This window comes from Ambystoma mexicanum, chromosome 10 (genome assembly GCF_040938575.1).
Source record: "Ambystoma mexicanum isolate Mex_15411 chromosome 10, UKY_AmexF1_1, whole genome shotgun sequence".
Lineage (NCBI taxonomy): Eukaryota > Metazoa > Chordata > Amphibia > Caudata > Ambystomatidae > Ambystoma > Ambystoma mexicanum.
In genome coordinates this window covers 592,157,235-592,179,147 of record NC_090932.1, presented here as the reverse complement: position 1 = coordinate 592,179,147, position 21,913 = coordinate 592,157,235, and the positions used below count along the sequence as shown (strand labels likewise).

General features: G+C 48.4%; 1 protein-coding gene across 7 annotated transcripts in view; it reads left to right on the top strand.

The window, feature by feature from the left end:
- KIF1A (kinesin family member 1A) overlaps positions 1-21,913 on the top strand; it is a 4,129,412-nt gene that overhangs the window by 772,769 nt on the left and 3,334,730 nt on the right. For all 7 annotated transcript variants that reach the window (XM_069618139.1, XM_069618143.1, XM_069618141.1 and 4 more), the window contains exon 9: positions 5,473-5,538. In XM_069618139.1, the coding sequence (XP_069474240.1) occupies positions 5,473-5,538 (66 nt within the window). The remainder of the gene's footprint in view (positions 1-5,472; positions 5,539-21,913) is intronic.

Genomic DNA, 21,913 nt, shown 5'->3' with positions numbered 1-21,913 from the left:
AAAAGACTTTTTGTATTGAACTGAACCAAACTTTGTTGAATCAGAAATTTGTCAAGGATATTCCTGACAAAGAACATTGTCAAGGATATTCCTGAATTGATCCAGGGGAAGGGATATTAAACCTGGTCCCAAGGAGTAATTACTAAAATCTATAAGTTTGAACTTTCATTCTGTTTTGCGGAAATAAAACAGCCAAACATTCCTTGTTTGATTTTGTTGTATGTATTTAGTTTAGTTTGCTAGGCAGAGACATCCTTGTTCGGAGAGGGAAAGGTCAGCGTTTATCTCACCCCTTTTATCTTTATATATAAAGCTGAATGTATGTATGTGTGTGTATGTATGTTTGTCTGGCTATGCAAATCCACACTGTTGAATCCACGTTTTGTCTGGGGCAAGATCGTAGTCTGTTTGATGCAAAGAATTCACTCCGTAGATGCCCTTATTTACTGATGCTCACCCTGATTCACTACAGTAGGAACTAGAAGAAGGCACAATTTGGAAAAGTGTCTGAAGCATAATGTTTGTTGTGTTGGTTATTCCTTTGAAATGTATTACTAATGTATACAGTTCAAAAGTGTTTATTAAAGCATTCATTTTTAATGGGAATTAAACAGAAAAATTAAACTTGTCTTTTTATCACAGCACTGCAAATATGGCAAATGGCAAGTTTACAGTTTATTTAACGTCATTCACATGATGAGAGAACAATCAATCAATCTTTCTTGGACATTTTCTCAAATGTGCTGAATCCATTGAGTGTCTGAAACATGCTGCACAGAAAGCGACCATCGCTTGGAAAAGCTTGATCTGATGCAAAGCCAAAATATATATCAAGAGCTTCTGAAACACAACAACAAACAGCAGCACGACTTGCCAAACAGAGAACAACAGCAACATTTTTCAGGGCAAATCAGATGCCAGAGCAAACTGAAGTAAGACTTGCTGACATGAGGCCAGGAGCAACATCCTCCAGGGCCCATGAGACAACTCAATCAGGACACAGGCGACGCCCGGTACCCCAGCTATTATTAGATACAATTCAGAAACCACATCCTTAAGAATATATGAAAATCTAAAGTTAAAAGCTAGATTTGATCATAGATTGTCTTACCTTGTTATTAGAGCCTCTGGGCAAAGTTACCTACCTGGTTGCCGTCTTGATCATCATCCGGAAGGTCTGCTCTAATTATTTCTGGAATATTTGTAATTGTGAGTGCAACTGAAGACTATATGATGAAAAGTTCTGCCTAAAGAGTTAACACTTATAAGACATCCTGATGCACATTCTGTTCAGTATCTAAGGAAATCTGACTTTCGATTAGGAGAATGAGGTCATGAAGTTTGTGGATCTCCCTTGGCTCAACAAAACCAGCATCATAAAATACTTCAGTCTTTGTCTTCTCTGCAATCCTTGCTTGACGCAAAAGGAAAAGAGGAAAAGGCACAACACTCAAGATACAATAGCAGCTGATAGTGCAAGAGACCTGCTGGTTTCAAAGTCAAACTTTACTCAGTATCATCCTCCTGTGATGTGGTACTCTGAGGAGTGTCTCTTTATCTGTTAACCTCTGCCCTGTAGCTCAGCAACTGCTGGCTGATCATGATCTGCAATGTATTTTAGGTTCAGTGGACCTTCTCATGTCTCCTCTCACTCTGATTTTTCTTCAAAGAAGCATTTTCCACTGACCCTGAAGCTGCATAATTCTGGAGTCCTCCGGAACACGATTCCTGCAGACTCTGAACAGGGATGAGAATTTGGCAGCTTTCATCAAACACCCGATATTCCCCACCATTAACGTACCTGAGTGTTTGATAGTTCCACTAAAGGTATTCCATGACACCCTTCTGCTGCATCCTGAATGTTTGATAGTTATTCTGAATGGACCCTGAGAGTTCTGACAGTGAGGTAACATTCACATAGTTAGCAGTGTTTTGAACTAAACTCTGCTCTCACTTCCAGTGAAGGTGCAGACTCTGACATTTATGAAACTTAACCTTTAAGAGATCATGCTTAGGAAAACCCATATGCAGCAAAGACTCCTGACTGCATACTTTCAGATACCTCCCTAATTAACTGTATCCGCATCAGGACCACCTCCAGCACAGCAAATCAGCCATTAACTGGCTATAAACCTAACTCAAGTGAGCCATGCATCGCTGTTGTGACACGTGCTGCTCACTGTCCAACCAGGACACACAACCATAGAATTGAGTTGCAGTAAGCCCTACAAATGGCCATAAACCTGCAATTGTATCTGAACCTGAAGTTTAGTAGAGAATGAAAGGTCCCAGCTATACACATCACTTTCTTCTTGTACCACTATATTTATCTCTACTTAAAATGCACATTCATTCAAATTTATGTCTGTGTTTCCATGTGTCGTGTCTACCTTACTGCCCTTCTAAGATCTTGCCATGGACTAATTTATAACCACTACTAATAGGAGAGGCGAGGGAAACTAAGGAGACCTGTGTTGTCTATATTGGGAACAGAAACTGACCATAAATCATGGGAACAGGAACCATTCCTGCCATGTTATGTCCTTTTACTCTCAACTTTCATTCTATCTTCCTGTTTACATTTTCCATTCTTTTTCCAATCTATACTGTAAGAAACCTGAGGGTATTCTCCCAAACAGACCTTGAGAATCCCTTATTCAGGTGGCCAGGGAAGAGCTGGCGCTCTCAGAACCCAACCCTGGGGGTGGACGAGAGAAAGAGGATCACCTGGGTAGGTGAACCCGGGGTTATATTCGGGAGAATGCTCCATGTGAGATGCAGTATTATGCCAAAGAGGAGCATGAGATCCCTGAGACCTTTGTGGGCTGTGCCGCATCTGCCCCCTTTCTCCCATTGACTTGTTCTTACCCATATCCACCAACCCCTCTATATATAACCAATCCCCTTGGATCAAAAACCTTCACATTCAGAAACCATCTCTCTCAGAATCCCTGTTGTCCTGTTTTTTACCGACTACTCCCAATCATACTTCTCCATGTCCTTCTGATTATTATTTGCCACACACCCAACCTGCTCAGATGAAACACTACCGTTCCATCAATCCCCCCTGTTTATTTCACGATCCAAGCTATTCCTGTTTGCCCCACAAACCCTCCAAAACCCACCTATCCGAAATCACCTACCCCTAGGACGAAGGTTATCATTCCTTATAACCCCTCTTTCCTTTCTTACTTTGTAGCACAATCAAACTCTACCTCTCCCCTTTTCTGACACAAGCACTTTCTCCCGACATGAAACACAAAGGACTAATGTGAAACCTATTTACCTGACATGTCCAGATGCAAGGGTCAGGCAGAGTCAGGCAATTGACCTAAATCACACACACCAGACGACCCTTCCCTTTTCCAACAGGGATAAAAGGTGGAACATGAGAGCACAGTACGAGCAATGCATACCGCACAATGAGAATGCTATCCATGCCCGGCCATTCAAGAGGAGGAGAAAGATCCGAGAACATCGAGAGGCTAACAAGGAGAGACACGACCTTGCCCTTTTCGACGCAGACCGGCGAAACCTCCGCAGAGGGAATCATAAAACCGAGGACAATAGTCCAAGTGTGCTGCAAAAGATGTCAACGGTACACAGAAAGTGTCGACGCTGATAAGAGCACTCCTGCTACCATGGTACCGGCCTTGACTCAAAGAATGAGGAAAGCTGTGGTACCGGCCTTGACTCAAAGAACAAGGAAAGCCAAGTGGTTCATAACAGCTGTAAAAGTATTAAGGGGAGACCAGCTGCAGAGGGAACCGGCACCATTTGGGTGCTAACTCGAGAGACTCTGGTCGATCCCCATCTGAGTGAAACTACAGATACCGTAGGAGTAAGGCCGTAGGAGAGCTGTCAAATTAGGTCAAAGTGGTCATACAGTAGGTCAAGCAAAATCCCCATACAGTCGAAAGCCTTTAATCTAAGAACTGTAGAGAAAGTAAGAGAAGTGAATCCTGCAAACATTGGGAGTAAAAGAGGGGGATCCAGGGGTGAAGCCATAACCTAATGTGAATGAGAAGTTGACAAGAGTGTACATGACCGAGGGATGCCGATAAAGATGGGGTGAAGTCTAAGGTCCAGAAAAACAGTGTGTTGACAAACGTGTACCCGGCTGAGGGATGTCCACAGGAACTGTTTAAAAAGACATTAAGACTTTGTTAGTATGATAAAGGAAGATTTGTTGAAAGCCATAGTGAACCCGGTGGAGGGAGATCAACAGTCGAGAGGGATCCGAGCCCGAACGAGGGAGATCAAGGGGTGAAGCCACCACCCAAAGTCGAGAAGCCATAGTGAACCCGGTGGAAGGAGGCTGAAGAGTTGAGAGGGATCTGTGCCCAGAAGAGGGGGACCCAGGGGTGGAGACCTATCACCCAAGTACAGAGAAGAAAACTTTATGAAATAACTTTGTTTTTGATACTTTGGAAGCTATAAGGACCTCTGCAGCAGGAGGAGAAACCACTGAAGGCCTTTATACAGATAAGAACTGTTTCTGAATGGTCTGAGCCCGCACAAAGGAGATCCAGGGGTGAAGCCATCACCCAAAGGAAATGTGAAAGGGAACTTTGTGTTGTTTTTTTACTTGGACACATCAGGCCCTCAAAGGCAAGAGACTTTGAAAGTGGAAGAGACTTGGCCATCGAGGCTCCTGATAGACGGGAACAGAACTGTCCACTTGCGCCGGGAAAGCTCGAGTGTGTGCTGTGCTCCAAGATCCCATTTTACCCCATGCTCAAAACGTGGGGAAGGGAGACCCAAGCTACCACATCCTGACATATTATTTGTGAACATTTCTTTCTTTTCTTGAAAACCATTCCACACCCTTTTTGCATCAGTTGTAAGGTTTGGCAATAGGTTTCTTAGTATAGGTCCTTTTTATTTGACTCAACGCCACTCGGAGTGCCTACTTTTTCATTTCATGGTCGACGCTTGCTCCCATCTGAGATTTAGGTTTAGATTGCGTTTGTCCAACATGCATACAGTTAAATAAACATCCCTAAACTGTGATCACTTGTGTCTCTTTACTGTTGCCACCATGAGTTCCTTACAATACTGAGCACCTGTTGTAGGATTAGATTACCTTTGGTTCCTGTATACAATCCGACCACACATTCATTGTTAAATAATAGCGATCAGAGTGTCATAGACATATCACTTATCTACCAATCAAAACAAACTTTTTATCGTGGCGGAAATGCACATAATCCCCGGTCATAATTTTTATTGCAAAGACAGCCTTTTTAATATGAATATACCTATGAGGATATGAGGATATTATATGAAATGTTTTAAATTCTCAGACATTCTACCCATATCACTTTTCCCAGATCAAGAGTTTAATATTTCTGTCTGCATTTCCCTCTCCTGTTCACTCATTTTAAGCATTCTTTTATCTACTTTTCTTTACATTTCTACTTAATTCATGTCTTTTGTCTCTCTCAACAAATTCCGTTTTCTCTCTGACAGGAAGGGGCAAACATTAACAAGTCTCTTACTACACTGGGAAAGGTAATCTCTGCCCTGGCTGAAATGGTAAGTATGTCTTTATTGAAGTGTGAATATCCAGTTTACATAATTTGAAGTGCATTATAAAGTGCTTCTTAGATATAAGTGTTACATATTTTATGTATAAGCCTGTGTTAAATGCTTTACAAACCAAGGCAAGTTATTTAGGCTTCAACAATACGTGAATTCTTTACTATTCAAAAAGAAACTTAAAACCTTTCTCTTCAGGGCTTCATAGATCTTGTTTGTTTTCCTCTGAGTCTCGATTTTCCTACTTGGATTAGTTGTCGTGTCTGTGTTTTGTTTTTTCTGTGCGCCTTGAGGCCTTTGGGCGATTAGGTGCGTTTACAAGAATTAAAATAAACAAATAAATAAATATTGAGTTCATCAGACATATTTTCTCTAGTGCGAAGACATATTTTGAATTCTTTGCTATAAAGTTTGTCACACATTTTAGCTGCAACACATTGAGATACAAAAGCATATGTGAATTCATTACTATTAGATTTGAAACAAACATTAGTCGCAACACCCAATGCAAAATCAAATGTGGAATCATTGCTATTTACATTTGATGCTGTTGAAATGTATGTCAGCTGCAAAGGACGCACGGACATGCATCACTATTGACAATGCTCTGTTAAGTTTAAAATGCCTTTCTTTACACAAGCTTTGCCAAGCAAACACAATACCTTGGAATGTTTGATTTATAATTAGTTCTGTCCTTTACACATCACGATGTGAAAACACACTGCTCATTGGTATGTGCTAATATAAACGCACTCTCCATTCTGCACATTGCATAACATTATCTGAACTTTATTATACAAAATACTCACAGAATCAAAACAGCGTAGTGCTTTATTTTATGATCACAAAGAGTTAAAAATAAAATAATAATTTAGGCTTGCTAGGTTTCAGTTGCTTGTATTATGCAGCTAAAAACGTTTAATGTGATGCCATCACTCATTTCCCGGAGGTAGCCTCTCCTCATGTGGCCAGGGAATGGCAGCCACTACTGGATCCTGACCCTGGGGGTGGCTATGCAAGGGAGGACCACATGAAGGTCACAGGAGGGGAGGCAACCCTTAGGGGCCGGGACAGTCATCATCAGATGAGACATGGTATCCCCTTCCCCTTTTAGGGATATTCCCTCCATTCTTCATGCCTTGATGGCATACTGTGATAATCCCTTTCAACAACCCGTAAACCCTGCTGACAGTATGCTTCAATATTCTGTAGCAAACCGAATGACAAATACTGAGATGAGAAAGAGAACTACCCAAATGAAGATTACTAGGCTGAATCAGAAGGAGCAGTCCCATGCTTGGAGGAAGCTGATTGGCTCCGAGCAACTCCCTTCCATGAAGCTGGAGTTCAAAGATGAAACAGCTGAGTTCAACAGAGAGATCGACTGGTTAGCCACTGCTGGGGAAGCCAAGCTGTCAGGTGGGCAGATGAGCAAGTAAATGCAGGAGAATCATGGAGAAGATTTCCCAGCTCAGGCTGGGATTCCAGGAGGCAGCAAGTGAGGCAGAGAAGTGGCACAAAGAAATGGGGAGGCAGCGTCTGGACCGGAGACGCATTCCCACAGGCAGGAGAGACATTAAAGTGGGATGACTTACATCACAAACTGATTTTTATAGTCTCAGTATTTGGGGAGATACAAATACACAAGTGATATGAGAGAACCTATCAGGAGAGTATACCAGGTGTTCTGCGAGTCTGGGAGCCGCACCCAAGTTGTGGTATCTTGTAAAGAGAATCCCAAGGAAGACTCATGCCCTTAGGATTTTGAATTGCATTGACTGTGGAAAGGCAGTCATTTTCCCTGGAGGTGATTGCAACACCAAGAGGAGGGGGTTTATCTTCTTGGGGAACTTGGTTATTCTTTTGAACTTTTGATTTGGCGGAGAGAAATGTGGGGACAGGAGTCACTCCCTGTAACTGTGAACATTATCAATTTTTTACTTTTGTTGGATGTATACCTTTTTGTTGTACTTGAACATTTGTGTACTTTCCAAGCCAAAGACAATACCCATAATACCTTAGTTACTTTTAGAATGAAAGGGCTAGGACAGGACTCAGACACAGGATATTTTTACTTTGGACATCTTGACAAAGGGCAGACCCTTAGTTGTTGGTTGAGGTAGGGAAATGCCTCCTAGATTAGGGACAGTGAACAGGGGCATTGCTGCGGGGGGGCGGCTGAGGGGGCTATAGCCCCGGGTCTTTTGGTTGTAGCCCCGGATAGAAGCCCAGGAGCTACAACCAAAAGACTAGCTAGCCCCAAGTCTCCAGAGTCCCGACATTGGTGTAGCCCCTGGTCTTTTCCAGACCTAGTAATACCCCTGACAGTGATGCATTTTCCAACCCCCTTCATTATTTTATAAAAGTCTATACCAATCACCATGAGTCCTCTGTGTCCGCGTCTCATTCCTGGTTCTTGATAATGTCCTTGGAAAAAATGAACACAATGCATTTTGTAGATCAATTAGATGTCGCCATTATAAGAATATATATGAAATGTAATCTAGCCTTTGGGCAATTTTGTAAATAAACATTGGAGGCTTTAAGTTAAACCTATGAAGAGCAATTTGTTTTTTTCTTGCTAAGATATTTGTGCCAGTTAAAAACATTGTTGATATTTGAGCACGATAATTTTTGCAAAATGAATGCATCTCTATGTTAAACAAATCTTCTGGCTAGGTACACTTATTGTTTTAAGGCGCTTACACAACAAGTAAATTGTGTTTCAAAGCGCTCACAGGGTCACAGGGAGGGAACATGGGAATGAAAATCAATTAAAACAATGAAGGATAGCAGCAGACTTACTAGGCCTTGTGAGCATTCAGAAATGTGCAAGTTCAGAGAGGAGAGAAGGTATGGGGGAAAGGGTGGAAGTGCTAGGTGTGCCAGGAGGGAAGTGCTAGGGAATGAGCAGCTGTAAGTGCCAAGTGGAGGAAGTGCTAAGGGAGTGGTCAGCTGCAAATAAATAAGTGCAAGCCTGCAGTGGTATAGGCCAATAGTGTCATGTAAGTGCTGGGACCGGGCGAAGGCTCAAGGCGATTGGGTGTTGGAGGCCAGGGCCCAGAGGACATATAAGGGCCCTGGCCACCGATCTCAGCTACTGTGGGATTAGCAGGGGAGGGAGGAAGGGAAGGAAGTGGTGAAAAGGGAAGTCTTGAGCAGCTTCCGGGCTCTGCCTCAAGATGAAAAAGAAGGGGGAGGCTGTTCCATAGGAGGGAGCCTGCTGATGAAAGAGATCGGACACCAGCTCTCTGTTTCGAGAAGCGCTACGCACACAGAGAGTTGGTGCCGGAAGAGCGTAAAGATTTGGAGGGAGAGTATTTAGTGAGAGCAAGTGGAAGATAGCCTGGTCCCTGGCCCCAGACAGCCTTATGGATGATGCAGAGGTATTTGGATTTGATCCTTGCAGAATCTGGGAGCCAGTGGAGAGTTTTTAGGGATGTTAAGATGCAGTCCCCAGGCTTGAGGCCAAGGATAAGTCTTGCTACCCTATTCTGGATTAGCTGGAGGGGCTGTAGAGAAATAGAGGAAAATGGCGTTGCAATAGTCTAGCATGGAGAGAACCAGAGCTCTAGAGACATTGAGCTTCCGGGGGAAAGTGAGGAAATTGAGTATTCCTTTGAGGAGGTAACTGAATGTGAGGGAGGAAGGAAAGAGAGGAGTTGAGATGACTCCAAGGTTTCTGGCTTCACATGAAGGAGAGGGGGGAGAGCCCATAGATGATGGCCAGAGTGAGGGGATGAAAGAGGGAGCAGGAGTCACAATAAGAAGGATCTGCTGGCATTGAGGCAGAGATCATTGGCGATGCACCAGGACTGGAGAAGATTATGTGTTGTGTGAAGGTGCTATTTTGGCTGGTGGTTACAGATATTGTTATTAGAGTTATTTCTGCAAAAGCAATTTATGTTTGTGAAAATCAAAGAGCCATGTCTAATGTCTGCTAATTAGAACATGAGATTAAGACAAAAATGCCCAAAGTCAAGATTGGCTGGCAAGGAAATGTGGGAACAGAATGACCCAACAGGTGTGGGAACACCCCCTGCACATGCAGCAAAAAAGAGCCAGAGAATCCCTCTCGGAATGAGGTAGATATGGCCTCTGGGGCTATAGCTGAAAGTGAAAGTGAATTCCGTCTTTGGCGAAGCCGCGTGACGTGGATAGACAGATTGGTGAGCTGCATCCAAGGAAGCAATGCATCATCCTAACGAACCAGCCTGTAGGATATATTTACCCACTCAGATGTGCTTTACCACATCACTTAGCTGCATTGGTGCAAGAAAAAGCAAAATGGCTGCGCTAACTCCTGTGTGCTCCAGGATCTCAAAATTGAGTTTTTACAACCACCAAAGAAAAGGGCTGCATCACCCTGCCACACACTTTTCAGGCGGGGAGGAAATGAGTGCACACTGGAGGAGTGTGCCAGTGTGCTCTGCAACGTTTAACATTGAATTAAGTGAAATAGGCAACATTGCCTTGCTGAAAACCCCAAAATTCCTTTTAAAATGACACCTTTTCCATCCTTTAAAAATGCTGTTTTGGATTCCAAGATGGCCGCCGGCACAGTGTAGACATGCCAACGGCGCTCCCTGGACCCGACTGGTGAAAGGTGCCCACCACCTCATCAGCGGTCCCTCTACTGGCAACGTGGGAACCCCTGCGGGGTTGGAGAAGAGGGCTGAGTGCCAGGAGAGCTGTTCGGACCCCGAAAAGCAGTTTGAGGTGCATGACTTCCAGGGTGGTGCTGAGCGGAGAAACCACCAAGGAAGGGGACGAGGACTGGTGCGCCTCCGGCACGGGGCGCACCGCAGCAAGGGGACCGTGGTAGACCTCGGTTCAACAGGTAGAGGAGCAGATGCATCAGTGAAAAGCGGTGCTGTGTGCTGCCCGCCCCCGCCGGTGGTGCCGCAATGCCCGGGGCTATGCAGTGCGACAGCCTCACCGAGGAAGGAGAGGTGGCCTGGAACGCAGCCGGCGCGGGGCGGATCGCAGCTGGGGAACCGTGGAAGATCACAGGTTGCCAAGCATGGGAGCAGATGCAATGGCGGGAGCGGTCCTGCGGCTGCCCGCCACCGCTTGTGAGGCAGCGGTCCCCGGTTTGGAGAAGAACCGAAGAACCGCCGAAGTAAGAGACAGGGTCTGTGCATGGCCAGCGTGGGGCACCCCACAGTGAAGGAGTTGTGGAAGATCAGGGCTTGCCAGGTGTAGGAGCGGTGCACGGGCGAAGGCGGCCCTGTGGGTTGCCCTCCCCCGCCGGTGAAGCCCTTCTGTGAGCGAGGGTACAGAGGCGCTGGGTCCCCCCTGGTGAGGGGAGGGGGCCTACGGAGGCGGTCCGGAAACTGCTGGGCCACACAGGAGCTCATCCCGTACGCGGACTGTGACGGAGCCTACAGGAGGGAGGAGGCACATTGCAGCGAAGTGACCTGGGGATCAGCGAATTCGCGAGGGACGGATGACACACGGGAGCGACAGGAGAGAAGCGCCGGCCCCCTGTTTGTCCGTCTCAGCTTGCTGGAGACGACGTGCCGGCTGGCTATAAACAGGACAAAAGGTAGCATATTTGGAGGCGGGGGTCCCTGTTTGCTGAACTGTGTGGCCCAATCTGGTGCTGGGGTTCTGACGGGCCGGGAGAAGCATCCCTTCCCCCCAGCCCGGACTATACCAGCGCCCCTGGGGGGCTCAGACACTTTGGAAGCAGAGGCGCCTGGAAAAGGGGCGCAAAGCAGCACAGTCCTATCCCGGGGAGGAGTTACCGAGGAATTTAAGAAACCACATCCTCTATAATAATTTCATCCAGGCTACAGAAAGGGTTGTGCCAATCCTCCGCACTGAGAAGCTGCAGGTCTCCCGCTGAGGTACTAGTGCAGCCTAGTGGGAAAACAAAAGGCAAACTCTGCTTTCTGGAAGGGGAGATCCAACGCTACTTTCAGTCCGTGCCACCCGGCCGCAGGAGGGGTACAGCGCGACGCAGTGAATTTACAAACTCTACCACAGGTGGGCCATAATGGCCTCAAGGAAGAGGGAGGCAAGCGCCATGTCTACAAAACTCAGGGGAAAAAGGGGGAAAGTGGCGCAAGTTTCAGAGGACAATTAGGGCACCCTCCACGCAATTTGGCTGGCGCGGAACCCGAAAGAAGGTCCTGGGGCCTCCGGGGGAAAGGCAGGAGAAGACAGTACCCAAGGGGTAGCAGAGGATATGGCGATAATGCCCAGACAGGAATTCCTAGGAGAGTTGCATGCCTTACAAGCAAACCTGGCAAAGACTTTCCAGGAGCAGTTCCAGCTGATGCGGGCAGACCTAAATGAAGCTATAGGGGAGATGAAACAAGAAATGCGGCAACTAGGGGAAAGAACAGACACCCTGGAGAAGGGCCTCCAAGAAGTAGATAAAGACACCACATTTAACAGTGAAGCAATAGAGAGGCTGGATACAGCCACCAGGAATCTCGAAATTCAGATGGAAGATTTGGAAAATAGATCCCGTAGGATCAATATCAGGGTGAAAATGTTGCCGGAATCGGTGCCTGATAAGGACTTGAAAGCGGCACTCCAAGGCATCTTCGCTGATATTCTGGAAGAGAGTAGCCCCGAAGCGATAGAGCTAGATCGAGTTCACAGAACCGGGCGGCGGTTGGCCAAAGGCCAGACGGCGAAGCCAAGAGACGTTTTGGCAGCATTCGCTAGATACGCCCAGAAAGAGGCGGTCCTCAAGGCAGCGAGACTACGTGAACCCATTATGTTTCAGGGACAACAGATAGATCTATTTCAAAATCTGGCGAGCAGTACACTTCTGAAGAGGAGACAAATGGGCCCGCTGCTAAAGGTCATAAACGAGAAAGCAATACGATAAAAATGGACCTTTCTGTTTGGACTGCTCTTTGAATGGGAGGGCTCCCAGAGGCGTATCACATTGCTTCAGGAAGGGGCCGGCCTTCTGCACATAGAATTGGAAGACACCGCCTCGAGTTCGGGACCTGGGGTCTCAAGTGGCTGACCTAGATCCAGGCCTTGGGAGTGGACGACAGTTGGAGATAAAAGAAGAAGGGGACTAAGGAACGGCGAACCTCAGAAAGCAGGAAAACTCGGTGAAGCGAGGAATGGATTAGTCTGATGAGTCGGAAGGGCTGTGATAGGGGTGGTGGGCCTCTATAGGGCAGATGGAAGCTTGGGGGTCACACGCGGAGCAACCATGTTGGAAACGAGAAGGGCGAAGATGCCCGGGTTAGGAGTAGTGAGAGAGCGGGAAGGTGTTATCCTTCAGGGAGGGGAGGGAGGGACGGGGGAAAAAAGGGGGGCAAAGAGGGGGTGGCAGCGAGCAGTTGGCAGGAGGGAGGGGCAGAAAGGCGCTATCACGTAGTGGCAACCACTTTATATCTGGGAACTACTCAAGTGCCTAACGCATAATGTAAGAGGGTTGAATACCCCTCTTAAAAGGAAAAAGCTGGAGGAGCATTTCACGCAGAAAGAAGGGCCTGATATTATGGGGCTTCAGGAGACACATCTTGTACACAGGGATCAGGGTATATTGAAGCTGCGTGGCTTTGACCGGATCCTCCATGCTTCTGGGCAATGTTAGGCAAGGGGGGTGGCCCTGGCTATTAGGAACACAGTGGATTTTAGAATCTCTGATGTCATTAGGGACAAAGAAGGGAGGTATATTGTGGTCAGGGGGAAGTACCAAGAGGCCCCGTATACATTAGCAGTGGTGTATGCGCCCAACTCTGGCCAGGAGCAATTCTTGCATCGGATTCTGAAAGTACTAGAAGAGCAAGCTCGGGGTCACATTGTTCTAATGGGAGATCTTATTATAGCCTGGGACAGGGAGAGGGACAGGGCTGGAAGGCGGGTGGAGGGGGGTACAGTAATGTCCACAGAGTTGAAGAATAAGATTGGTAGGATGGGGTTACGGGATGTATGGAGGGAATTAAATGGAGATGAAGAGGGTCATACTTTTCTGTCAGGGGTTCATGGATCACAATCCAGAATCGATTATATATGGGTGTTGGTGGGTTTGGTGGGTAGCATTCAGGATGTACATACGGGACCGATAGGGATAGCAGACCACAAAACGGTTTCGGCTGTGCTGGATCTAGGCTAGAGGGCGAAGGGAGTTTGGGGCCGGAAAGTTCCAGGGCCATACTGAGGGACCCAGAAGTTCAGGGGGACATTGAAAATAAGATAAAGCTCTTTTTTGACATCAATAGGAAAGAGGATACTGGAGAGGGTGTCAGATGGGATGCCTTCAAGGCTACTCTTAGGGGGGAACTAATTGCAATGTCTGCCCACCGAGCGAAGCAATTGAAAGTATTGGAATCCCAATTAGAGGCCGAGGTGGAAGCGGCTCGACAGGCGGCGGATGGTACCCCCTCCCGGGTAGCAATGCGGGAATATAGGAAAGCGGTGGGGCAATTGGATTTATTGTGGACCAAAAAAGCAGAGGGTGCGCTTTTAGCTGTGAGGCAAAAATACTACGCAAAGGCCAATAAAGCAGATGCCCTCTTGGCACACCTATTAAGGGGTAAAAGGGCGAGAAATGTGATAACGGCTTTGCGAATAGGCTCAGGTGAACAGGTTACAAGGCAAGAAGACTTACAGGAGGCCCTAGCGCAGTTTTATGACTCCCTTAATGCCTCTCAACACCCTCGGAATGATACATAGGAGATATTCCTGCAAAAAATACAGTTGAGTGAAATCAGTATAGAAACAAGGGAAGCCCTCAACCAAGAAATATCGGAAGAGGAGGTACGAGGGGTGATTAGGGCTCTTCCGGCGCACAATGCACCTGGCCCGGACGGCTACACTGCGGCTTTTTATAAATTGTTTATTTCGCAGTTGGCCCCGCAATTGACATCATTATTTAATTCATTTCGGCAGACAGGTAGAATTGCCCCAGCCATGGAGGAAGCTAAGGTTACCCTCATCCTTAAACCAAATAAAAATCCAGAAGAGAGAGTATCGTATCGCCCCATAGCCTTAATTAACACTGACGCAAAGATATATACAAAGATCCTGGCGAATAGACTTGACTCTATCCTCCCGCACCTGATTCACCCGGATCAAGCCAGGTTCATCAGAGGCAGGCAAACTGCAGACAATATTAGGCGGTTGGCCCACATAGTCGAAAAAGCACAGAAAACAAACACTCCTGCGGTCTTGGTGGCACTAGACATGGAAAAGGCATTTGACCGCGTGAAGTGGACCTTCCTGTTTCGGGTAATGGAAAAGATGGGCTTGGGGGGAGTTCATGACGATGGTTCGGGCTAACTATCAAGCCCCCTCCATTAGAATAATGGTGAACGGAACAGCCTCGAGACGGGTAAACTTGCAGAGAGGGACTAAACAGGGCTGCCCGCTTTCCCCAATACTTTATGCGATCTATTTAGAGCCACTCTTACAAGCAATAAGGGAAGCTGCAGAGATCCAGGGCATCCCCTTCGGAGGAGAGCAACAAAAAGTTGCAGCATTTTCAGAATGTTGCTCATGCTGACTGCGCCAAGGGAATCACTTCAGGCTAGCATTACCCTCTTGGAGGCATTTGGAGAAGCCTCAGGTCTAAAGATCAATGCTAACAAGTCAGAGGTTCTGAGACTAACTTTAGGGGCGGCGGAGAGTGACAGGTTGAGGGAGAGCACTCACTTCCAGTGGATCCCGGGAGGGATCTGATACTTGGGGGTGACAATCATGGCAACTCTAACAGGATGGTATTCAGCAAATTTCCCCCACTTCTTAAGGCAGTCAAGAAAGACTTCCAAAGGTGGCGAGGCCTTAGGGTATCATGGTTGGGGCGGATAGCCGCGGTTAAGATGGTTACACTCCCAAGGTTGCTGTATTTATCAGGCAATCCCGCAGCCGGTTCCGGCGAGCTTCTTTAAAGAATTGGCAACGCTGACCAAGGGATTAATTTGGGAGGGGAAAAGAGCTAGTGTGGGCGATAGGCTTCTGATGGCATCCAAGAGGGAGGGAGGACTGGCTTTGCCAAATTTTCGGTGATACTATAAAGCAACACAGCTCCGCATCATCAGGGAGTGGTTGAAGGGAGAGGAAGACTTGCAAGATAAGCTATGGGTGAGGATGGACAGGGCTGTGGTGCACCGTAACCAGGCTGAAGTGTTATGGCTCCATAAGTCGCATAGACCCCGGCATCTTTATGAGAACTCTATTACTAAACTTATGGCCGACACTTGGGATAAGCTGGTGGGACCTAAGGGGATAACCACATTTCCGTCCCCTTTCATGCCCATTTTCGACAATGGGGACTTTACCCCAGTTTTGGAGAAAGGAGCATTTGCTAAGTGGCGGGAAGGTTGCTGTATTTATCAGGCAATCCCGCAGCCGGTTCCGGCGAGCTTCTTTAAAGAATTGGCAACGCTGACCAAGGGATTAATTTGGGAGGGGAAAAGAGCTAGTGTGGGCGATAGGCTTCTGATGGCATCCAAGAGGGAGGGAGGACTGGCTTTGCCAAATTTTCGGTGATACTATAAAGCAACACAGCTCCGCATCATCAGGGAGTGGTTGAAGGGAGAGGAAGACTTGCAAGATAAGCTATGGGTGAGGATGGACAGGGCTGTGGTGCACCGTAACCAGGCTGAAGTGTTATGGCTCCATAAGTCGCATAGACCCCGGCATCTTTATGAGAACTCTATTACTAAACTTATGGCCGACACTTGGGATAAGCTGGTGGGACCTAAGGGGATAACCACATTTCCGTCCCCTTTCATGCCCATTTTCGACAATGGGGACTTTACCCCAGTTTTGGAGAAAGGAGCATTTGCTAAGTGGCGGGAAGGAGGCTGTAAAAAACTGTCTGATATGTTCTGTGGAGGGGAATTGTTGTCCTTTAATGACTGCAAGAGGGAATTCACAATACAAGAGGGGGAAAGGTTGCGCTATGCGCAGATACAACATTGGATATTACACCCAGGGGTCAGAATGGCAGCTACACGAGAACCAACGCAATTTGAGAGATTCTTACTCACTAATGATGGAGCGAAAGGCCTCATTTCCAATATCTATAAAATCATGGATAGCGACAAAGCAGGCACGCAATGGGCTTATATGAAGGAATGGGAATGGGTCTGGCGAGAGATTGGCAGGGCAGAATGGGAGAGGCTATGGAGGAGGGTACCTAAACTGGCTAAAACGTCAAATTACAAGAAATATGGTATAAGGTATTGTTCGGGTGGCACTATACACCGGCCCGGCTCCATAGGATGTTCCCAGCAATCTCGGAGATGTGTTGGAGGGGATGTGGAATGGCAGGTACAGCGGAGCACATATAGTGGAAATGCCCTAAGATTGAACCTTTTTGGGGAGAGATACGGAAAGCGCAGGAGCAGGCCTTTGGTCCGGGAGATGAAAGGACGCCGGTACAAATCCTCTTAGGCATTCGAGAGGCATCGGGGACGGGGTAACCTAGAGGAAGGGAAAAGGCTAAAACGATACTGACTTTGGTGGCTATGATGTTAGCTCAGAGATGGAGGGGCCCTGAGGTCCCGGTGTGCCAGGACTGGTTCCGGAAGATCTGGGAAATAGTGGCTCTGGAATGGGTGACTTATGCCATGAACAATAAAGTGCAGAGCTTTGCGGTGGACTGGGGGGACATATTGAACTGTCTTAAGGATGACTTTAGGTTGATGTGGTGCCCGCAGCGCCTGAGACTATTGGACCTACAATGAACGTGGGGTGTCTGCCCGGTAGGACGGTTATTAGGGATGTTAAAGCTCGCTGTCGTGGGGGTCATGGGTCGGGAGAGGGAGGGGGGTTGGAGGGATTGTTTCTTTCTTTCTCTGTTTGACATGTTGCAAAATTCAATAAAGAGTTTAAAAAAAAAAAATGCTGTTTTGAGGCTAAATCCATCCATGTACGATGAAATTGCTGTGATTGAAAAGGCCCGGCCATGCCCAGGATAAGTCATTGTGCATTAGCAAAACCATGTCTAGTTCCTGAATGACAGGCCCAGTCATCTTAGCTTGGAAAGAAATCAACCAGGGGCTTTGTTTTCAGTTTACACGGGAAACATGTCTATTTGGTTTGCAAAAGCATCTAAAAATCAGTTGTTCAGAGAAAGAATCTAAATAGCTGACCCATGCCTGTTTAAGGGGGTAATTCATAGAATTCAGCGCACAAGTGGCGCACGTTGCTGTCGCACAGTGTGTACGTGCGAATTACTGCGCCAACTGCGTTCCCTAAAATCCATTTCTGCGCAGAGAGTATTCATGGATTTTAGCTTTCAAAACCAGCCGTGGCACAGAGTGGCACAGCGACCCTGCAGCAGCGCCAGTTACGGCCCCAACCCCTCCCTGTGCGCCATGCACAGCGCATAAATCCTGTACATGGTGCACAGGCCCCCAACCACGAAAACGCCTGTAAAACTCCCTGCGCACCCCTCTGAATACACCTACCCCGCTGCATGGGGAGTGTCACACGCGATTGGAGCCGGGTACGTGTATAACAGGGGTTCGTGGGAAGTTTCACATGCGAAATGCCCTGTGCGAGTGGGGTACGTGTATTCTTGGGGTACGCGGGAAGTTTCACACGCGATAGGCCCTGTGCGAGTTGGGTAGGTGTATTCCTGGGGTGCACGGGAAGTTTCACACGTGATTGGAGAGGGGAACGTGTATTTCAGGGATGCGCAGGAAGTTTCACACGCGAAATGCCCTGTGCGAGTGGGGTTCGTGTATTCCTGGGGTGCGCGGGAAGTTTCACACGTGATTGGAGAGGGGAACGTGTATTTCGGGGGTGCGTGGGAAGTTTCACACGCGAAATGCCCTGTGCGAGTGGGGTACGTGTATTCCTGTGGTGCGCGGGAAGTTTCACACGCAAAATGCCCTGTGCGAGTGGGGTACGTGTATTCCTGGGGTGCGCAGGAAGTTTCATACGCGATTGGAGAGGGGAACGTGTATTTCGGGGGTGTGCAGGAAGTTTCACATGCGAAATGCCATGTGCGAGTGGAGTACGTGTATTCCTGTGGTGCACGGGAAGTTTCACACGCGAAATGCCCTGTGCGAGTGAGGTATGTGTATTTTGGGGGTGCGCGGGAAGATTCACACGCTAAATGCCCTGTGCGAGTGGGGTACGTGAATAACTGGGCTTCGCGGGAAGTTTCACACGCGATTTTGCCGTCAGAGCGGGGTACATGAATTTCGGGGTGTGCGGGGAGTCCTACACGTGAATTGGCAGTGTGGGTCCTCCCAGGTGTTCCCTCTACACCCTTCACAGCCCCTGCAGGCAGCCCACACCACAGGGGACTACCCTGCACCCCTGGCAGCCCATCCACCATGGACATGCCCCCCAGCCAAGCCACATGTCACCTTGCACTAGTGATCACCAACTCATGTCCCCCAGCACCCCCACCCCCCAGCAGTCAGGGGGACCTACCAGCAGGCCCCCACTCATGTCCCCCAGCACCCCCACCCCCCAGCAGTCAGGGGCACCTGCCAGCAGGCCCTCACTCATGTCCCCCAGGACCCCCACCCCCCAGCAGTCAGGGGCACCTGCCAGCAGGCCCCCACTCATGTCCCACTCATGTCCCCCAGCACCCACGTCATGACGATCCTCAATCATGGGCCTCATGGCCACCCACGCCACCTGAGCCCAAAGACCCAAACAAGTATTGCATCCACCCACAGAGAAATGGCCATTACATGATACAACCCGAATGGCAAGTATGTACATGAACACATGTCCGTCACACACACACAATGGGTGCAAGTCAATGTGAAAACCCATATCATGACATGCATGAAACCAATGAGAGAATACCACACATCGAAGTATGAAACAAAAATGTATTGAACACAACATGAATGTAATGTAAATAAAAAAATCAATAATGGGAATAAGAAATAAAATGCAGCATGTCCGGAAAAATATAAAAAATATGAAATCAGAATCCAAAGAAATCCAAATGAAAATGTGTCCAAAGTCTCAGTCCAACAAAGCAAATCCAAGGGAAAAAAAATATATGAAATCCATTGCGCCATGGTGAAATTAAAATAAAAACGAGAAACATCCACTGTTCAACTATATACAAATCACCAATCCAGGGTCCATGAGCCCAACAAATGAAATGAAACCTACAAAAAAACCCTACCTAATAATGAACTATATACAAAAATGTGGTGCATTGTCCAAGCGGCCCAAAATAAACAAAAACAGAAAGGAAACCTAACACTATCTAACTATTTACAATGGCAGCGGGCTAGTCCGATGGCTCACTTTTTGATGTCCCGGGCCAGGGCATCATCGAACTCCCGCTCAATGTCCTGGAGCAGTCCTCTTCCATGGCCCAGAGGGTTCGCAAGGACGACGACATGTTCACCTCCAACTCCCTACGAATTGCCTCGAGGCACTTGGCCCGCCTCAGGGCCCTCCGCATGGAGTTCTCTGCCGTGACCATTGTGAGCCATGCCTCTTCTGCCCGCTGCCGCTCCGCATCTATGGCGTGGCCCAACCGCTGCCACACGGAAGACACTTGAAATCCTGGGTCTTCCTGCCCTATGGCCGATGCCTGCCCCTCCGATGTTGAAGGCCCCGAGCCATCATTGCTCCCACCATGTTGCTGCTGCTGTGCCTGTGCCTGCGCCCTGGCACTTGCTGCCTGCATGTCCTCCTCCGGCTGGGGTGCAGTTGTCGTGGTGGCCACCCCTGCTGGACGTCCGACTCCCGACTGTGGCAGGGATGTGTCCTCCACCAGCCTGGCCGCTGGGTCAGGGGCAGCTCCACAGGGTACCCAGATGACACATGGGTGGGAAGATGGCATGGAGGACGACTGGCGCGTAGGGGTTTCAGGTGAGGAGGGGGTCGCAAGAAGGTCCAGCACACAGAGGAATCCAGCACCGGTGACCCGTCCCAGTAGGTCAACGTGGTCAAAGAGGCATGCGAGACGACGTGCAGCCTCTCCACGAAAAGACTGCAGGTCACCTGACATGCCCCGTTAACGCAACGCTATCCCACTCAGGACAGGCTCAACACGGTCCCGGATAGCCACATCCGCAGGGAGAGGAAGGCCAGTTGTTGTGCGCTCATCCCCTCCCTGAAAACGGGTCTGGACGTAGGCATCCCTGCTGGTGCCATATGATGCAGTGACAGGATCAGGGACAGGATTACACACAGGCACCTCCGCGGCTGCCTATGCTGCCTCCTGTTCCTGCCCCTGCACTGCACCACTAGCACCAGTGGAATCCCCACCTCCAGACCCCATGTGTGTCCCTTCCGCGGCCTCCTCCTCCACCAAACCCCCCACCAACCTGGATGACTCCGTGCCATCTTCCTCCGTTGGACCCTGTGGGGTCTCAGCTGCCCTTTCTGCTGCCGAGGAGTCCACCTCCGACCTCTACCTCTTGGACCTACCCTCGACAGCTGCGGCCTGGGACGCGGCACCAGACTCCTCACTCCCCGACGAGATGACAATCTGGGAGGGGAGCCGGGCCTTGCGTCTCCGGCTGGTGGTGCGATCCCTGCCGCTGTGCTCCATAGCACCCTCTCCGCCCTCTTCATCAGTTGACGCTGCAGACAGTGTGAGATAAAACACAGACATCAGGGCACTGTACAATGGACTGATACACACATGACAGTTGCACATGAGTGGCAGTGTCAAACTTCAGACATGGCATCACACTCCACGACACACATGTAATTTCAACTCAGACACATGAGCATTTCCACAGCAATATTGCACCAGGCAGCAACATCCATACACATACAACAGCATGGACAGCCGAAGGTAAGCCTGACATCACATGAAACACAGGGAGTGCACTAGACATGCACACACACCACCACACTTACATGCATGTCTACATCTCCTCCAACTGTCGCAGTGATGATATTGCCATACATGTCACATCTGGCATTCAGCCTTCTACATATCAGTGTCACGTGCATCCATGTTGCATCACATTTGCACACTTGTCAAATACACACACATGCACATGTACACAGTGCAGATACATGCAGCAGGACCCACCATCCATGTGTGACACCACAACCATGCCAACGTACATACACAGAAATTCAAACATGTGTGCTACCACACCTGCATTTGCACAGCATGCTTACCAACACATACACCATCGACGTGTCTCACACCTAAGAGGACTCACATGTGGCAGCCTCACACCCCTGTTCATACACATCCCTACATGACCCTACGAAAACACATGTGCAACCTGCACACTACTGGCACACCACCACACGCACAGCGTCCAATCAGTATGCATGTACACTTATCGCTTGACTCCAGACGGGTCTGCCTCTCAAGGACCTGGACGTGGAGCGCTGGGCATATGTGTTCCAGGACCCTCATCTGGTGGTCGGACAGGTGGCCCCGGCACCCCTTGGCATCCGCTGCCTTCAAGAGGCGCCGGGCCTTGTT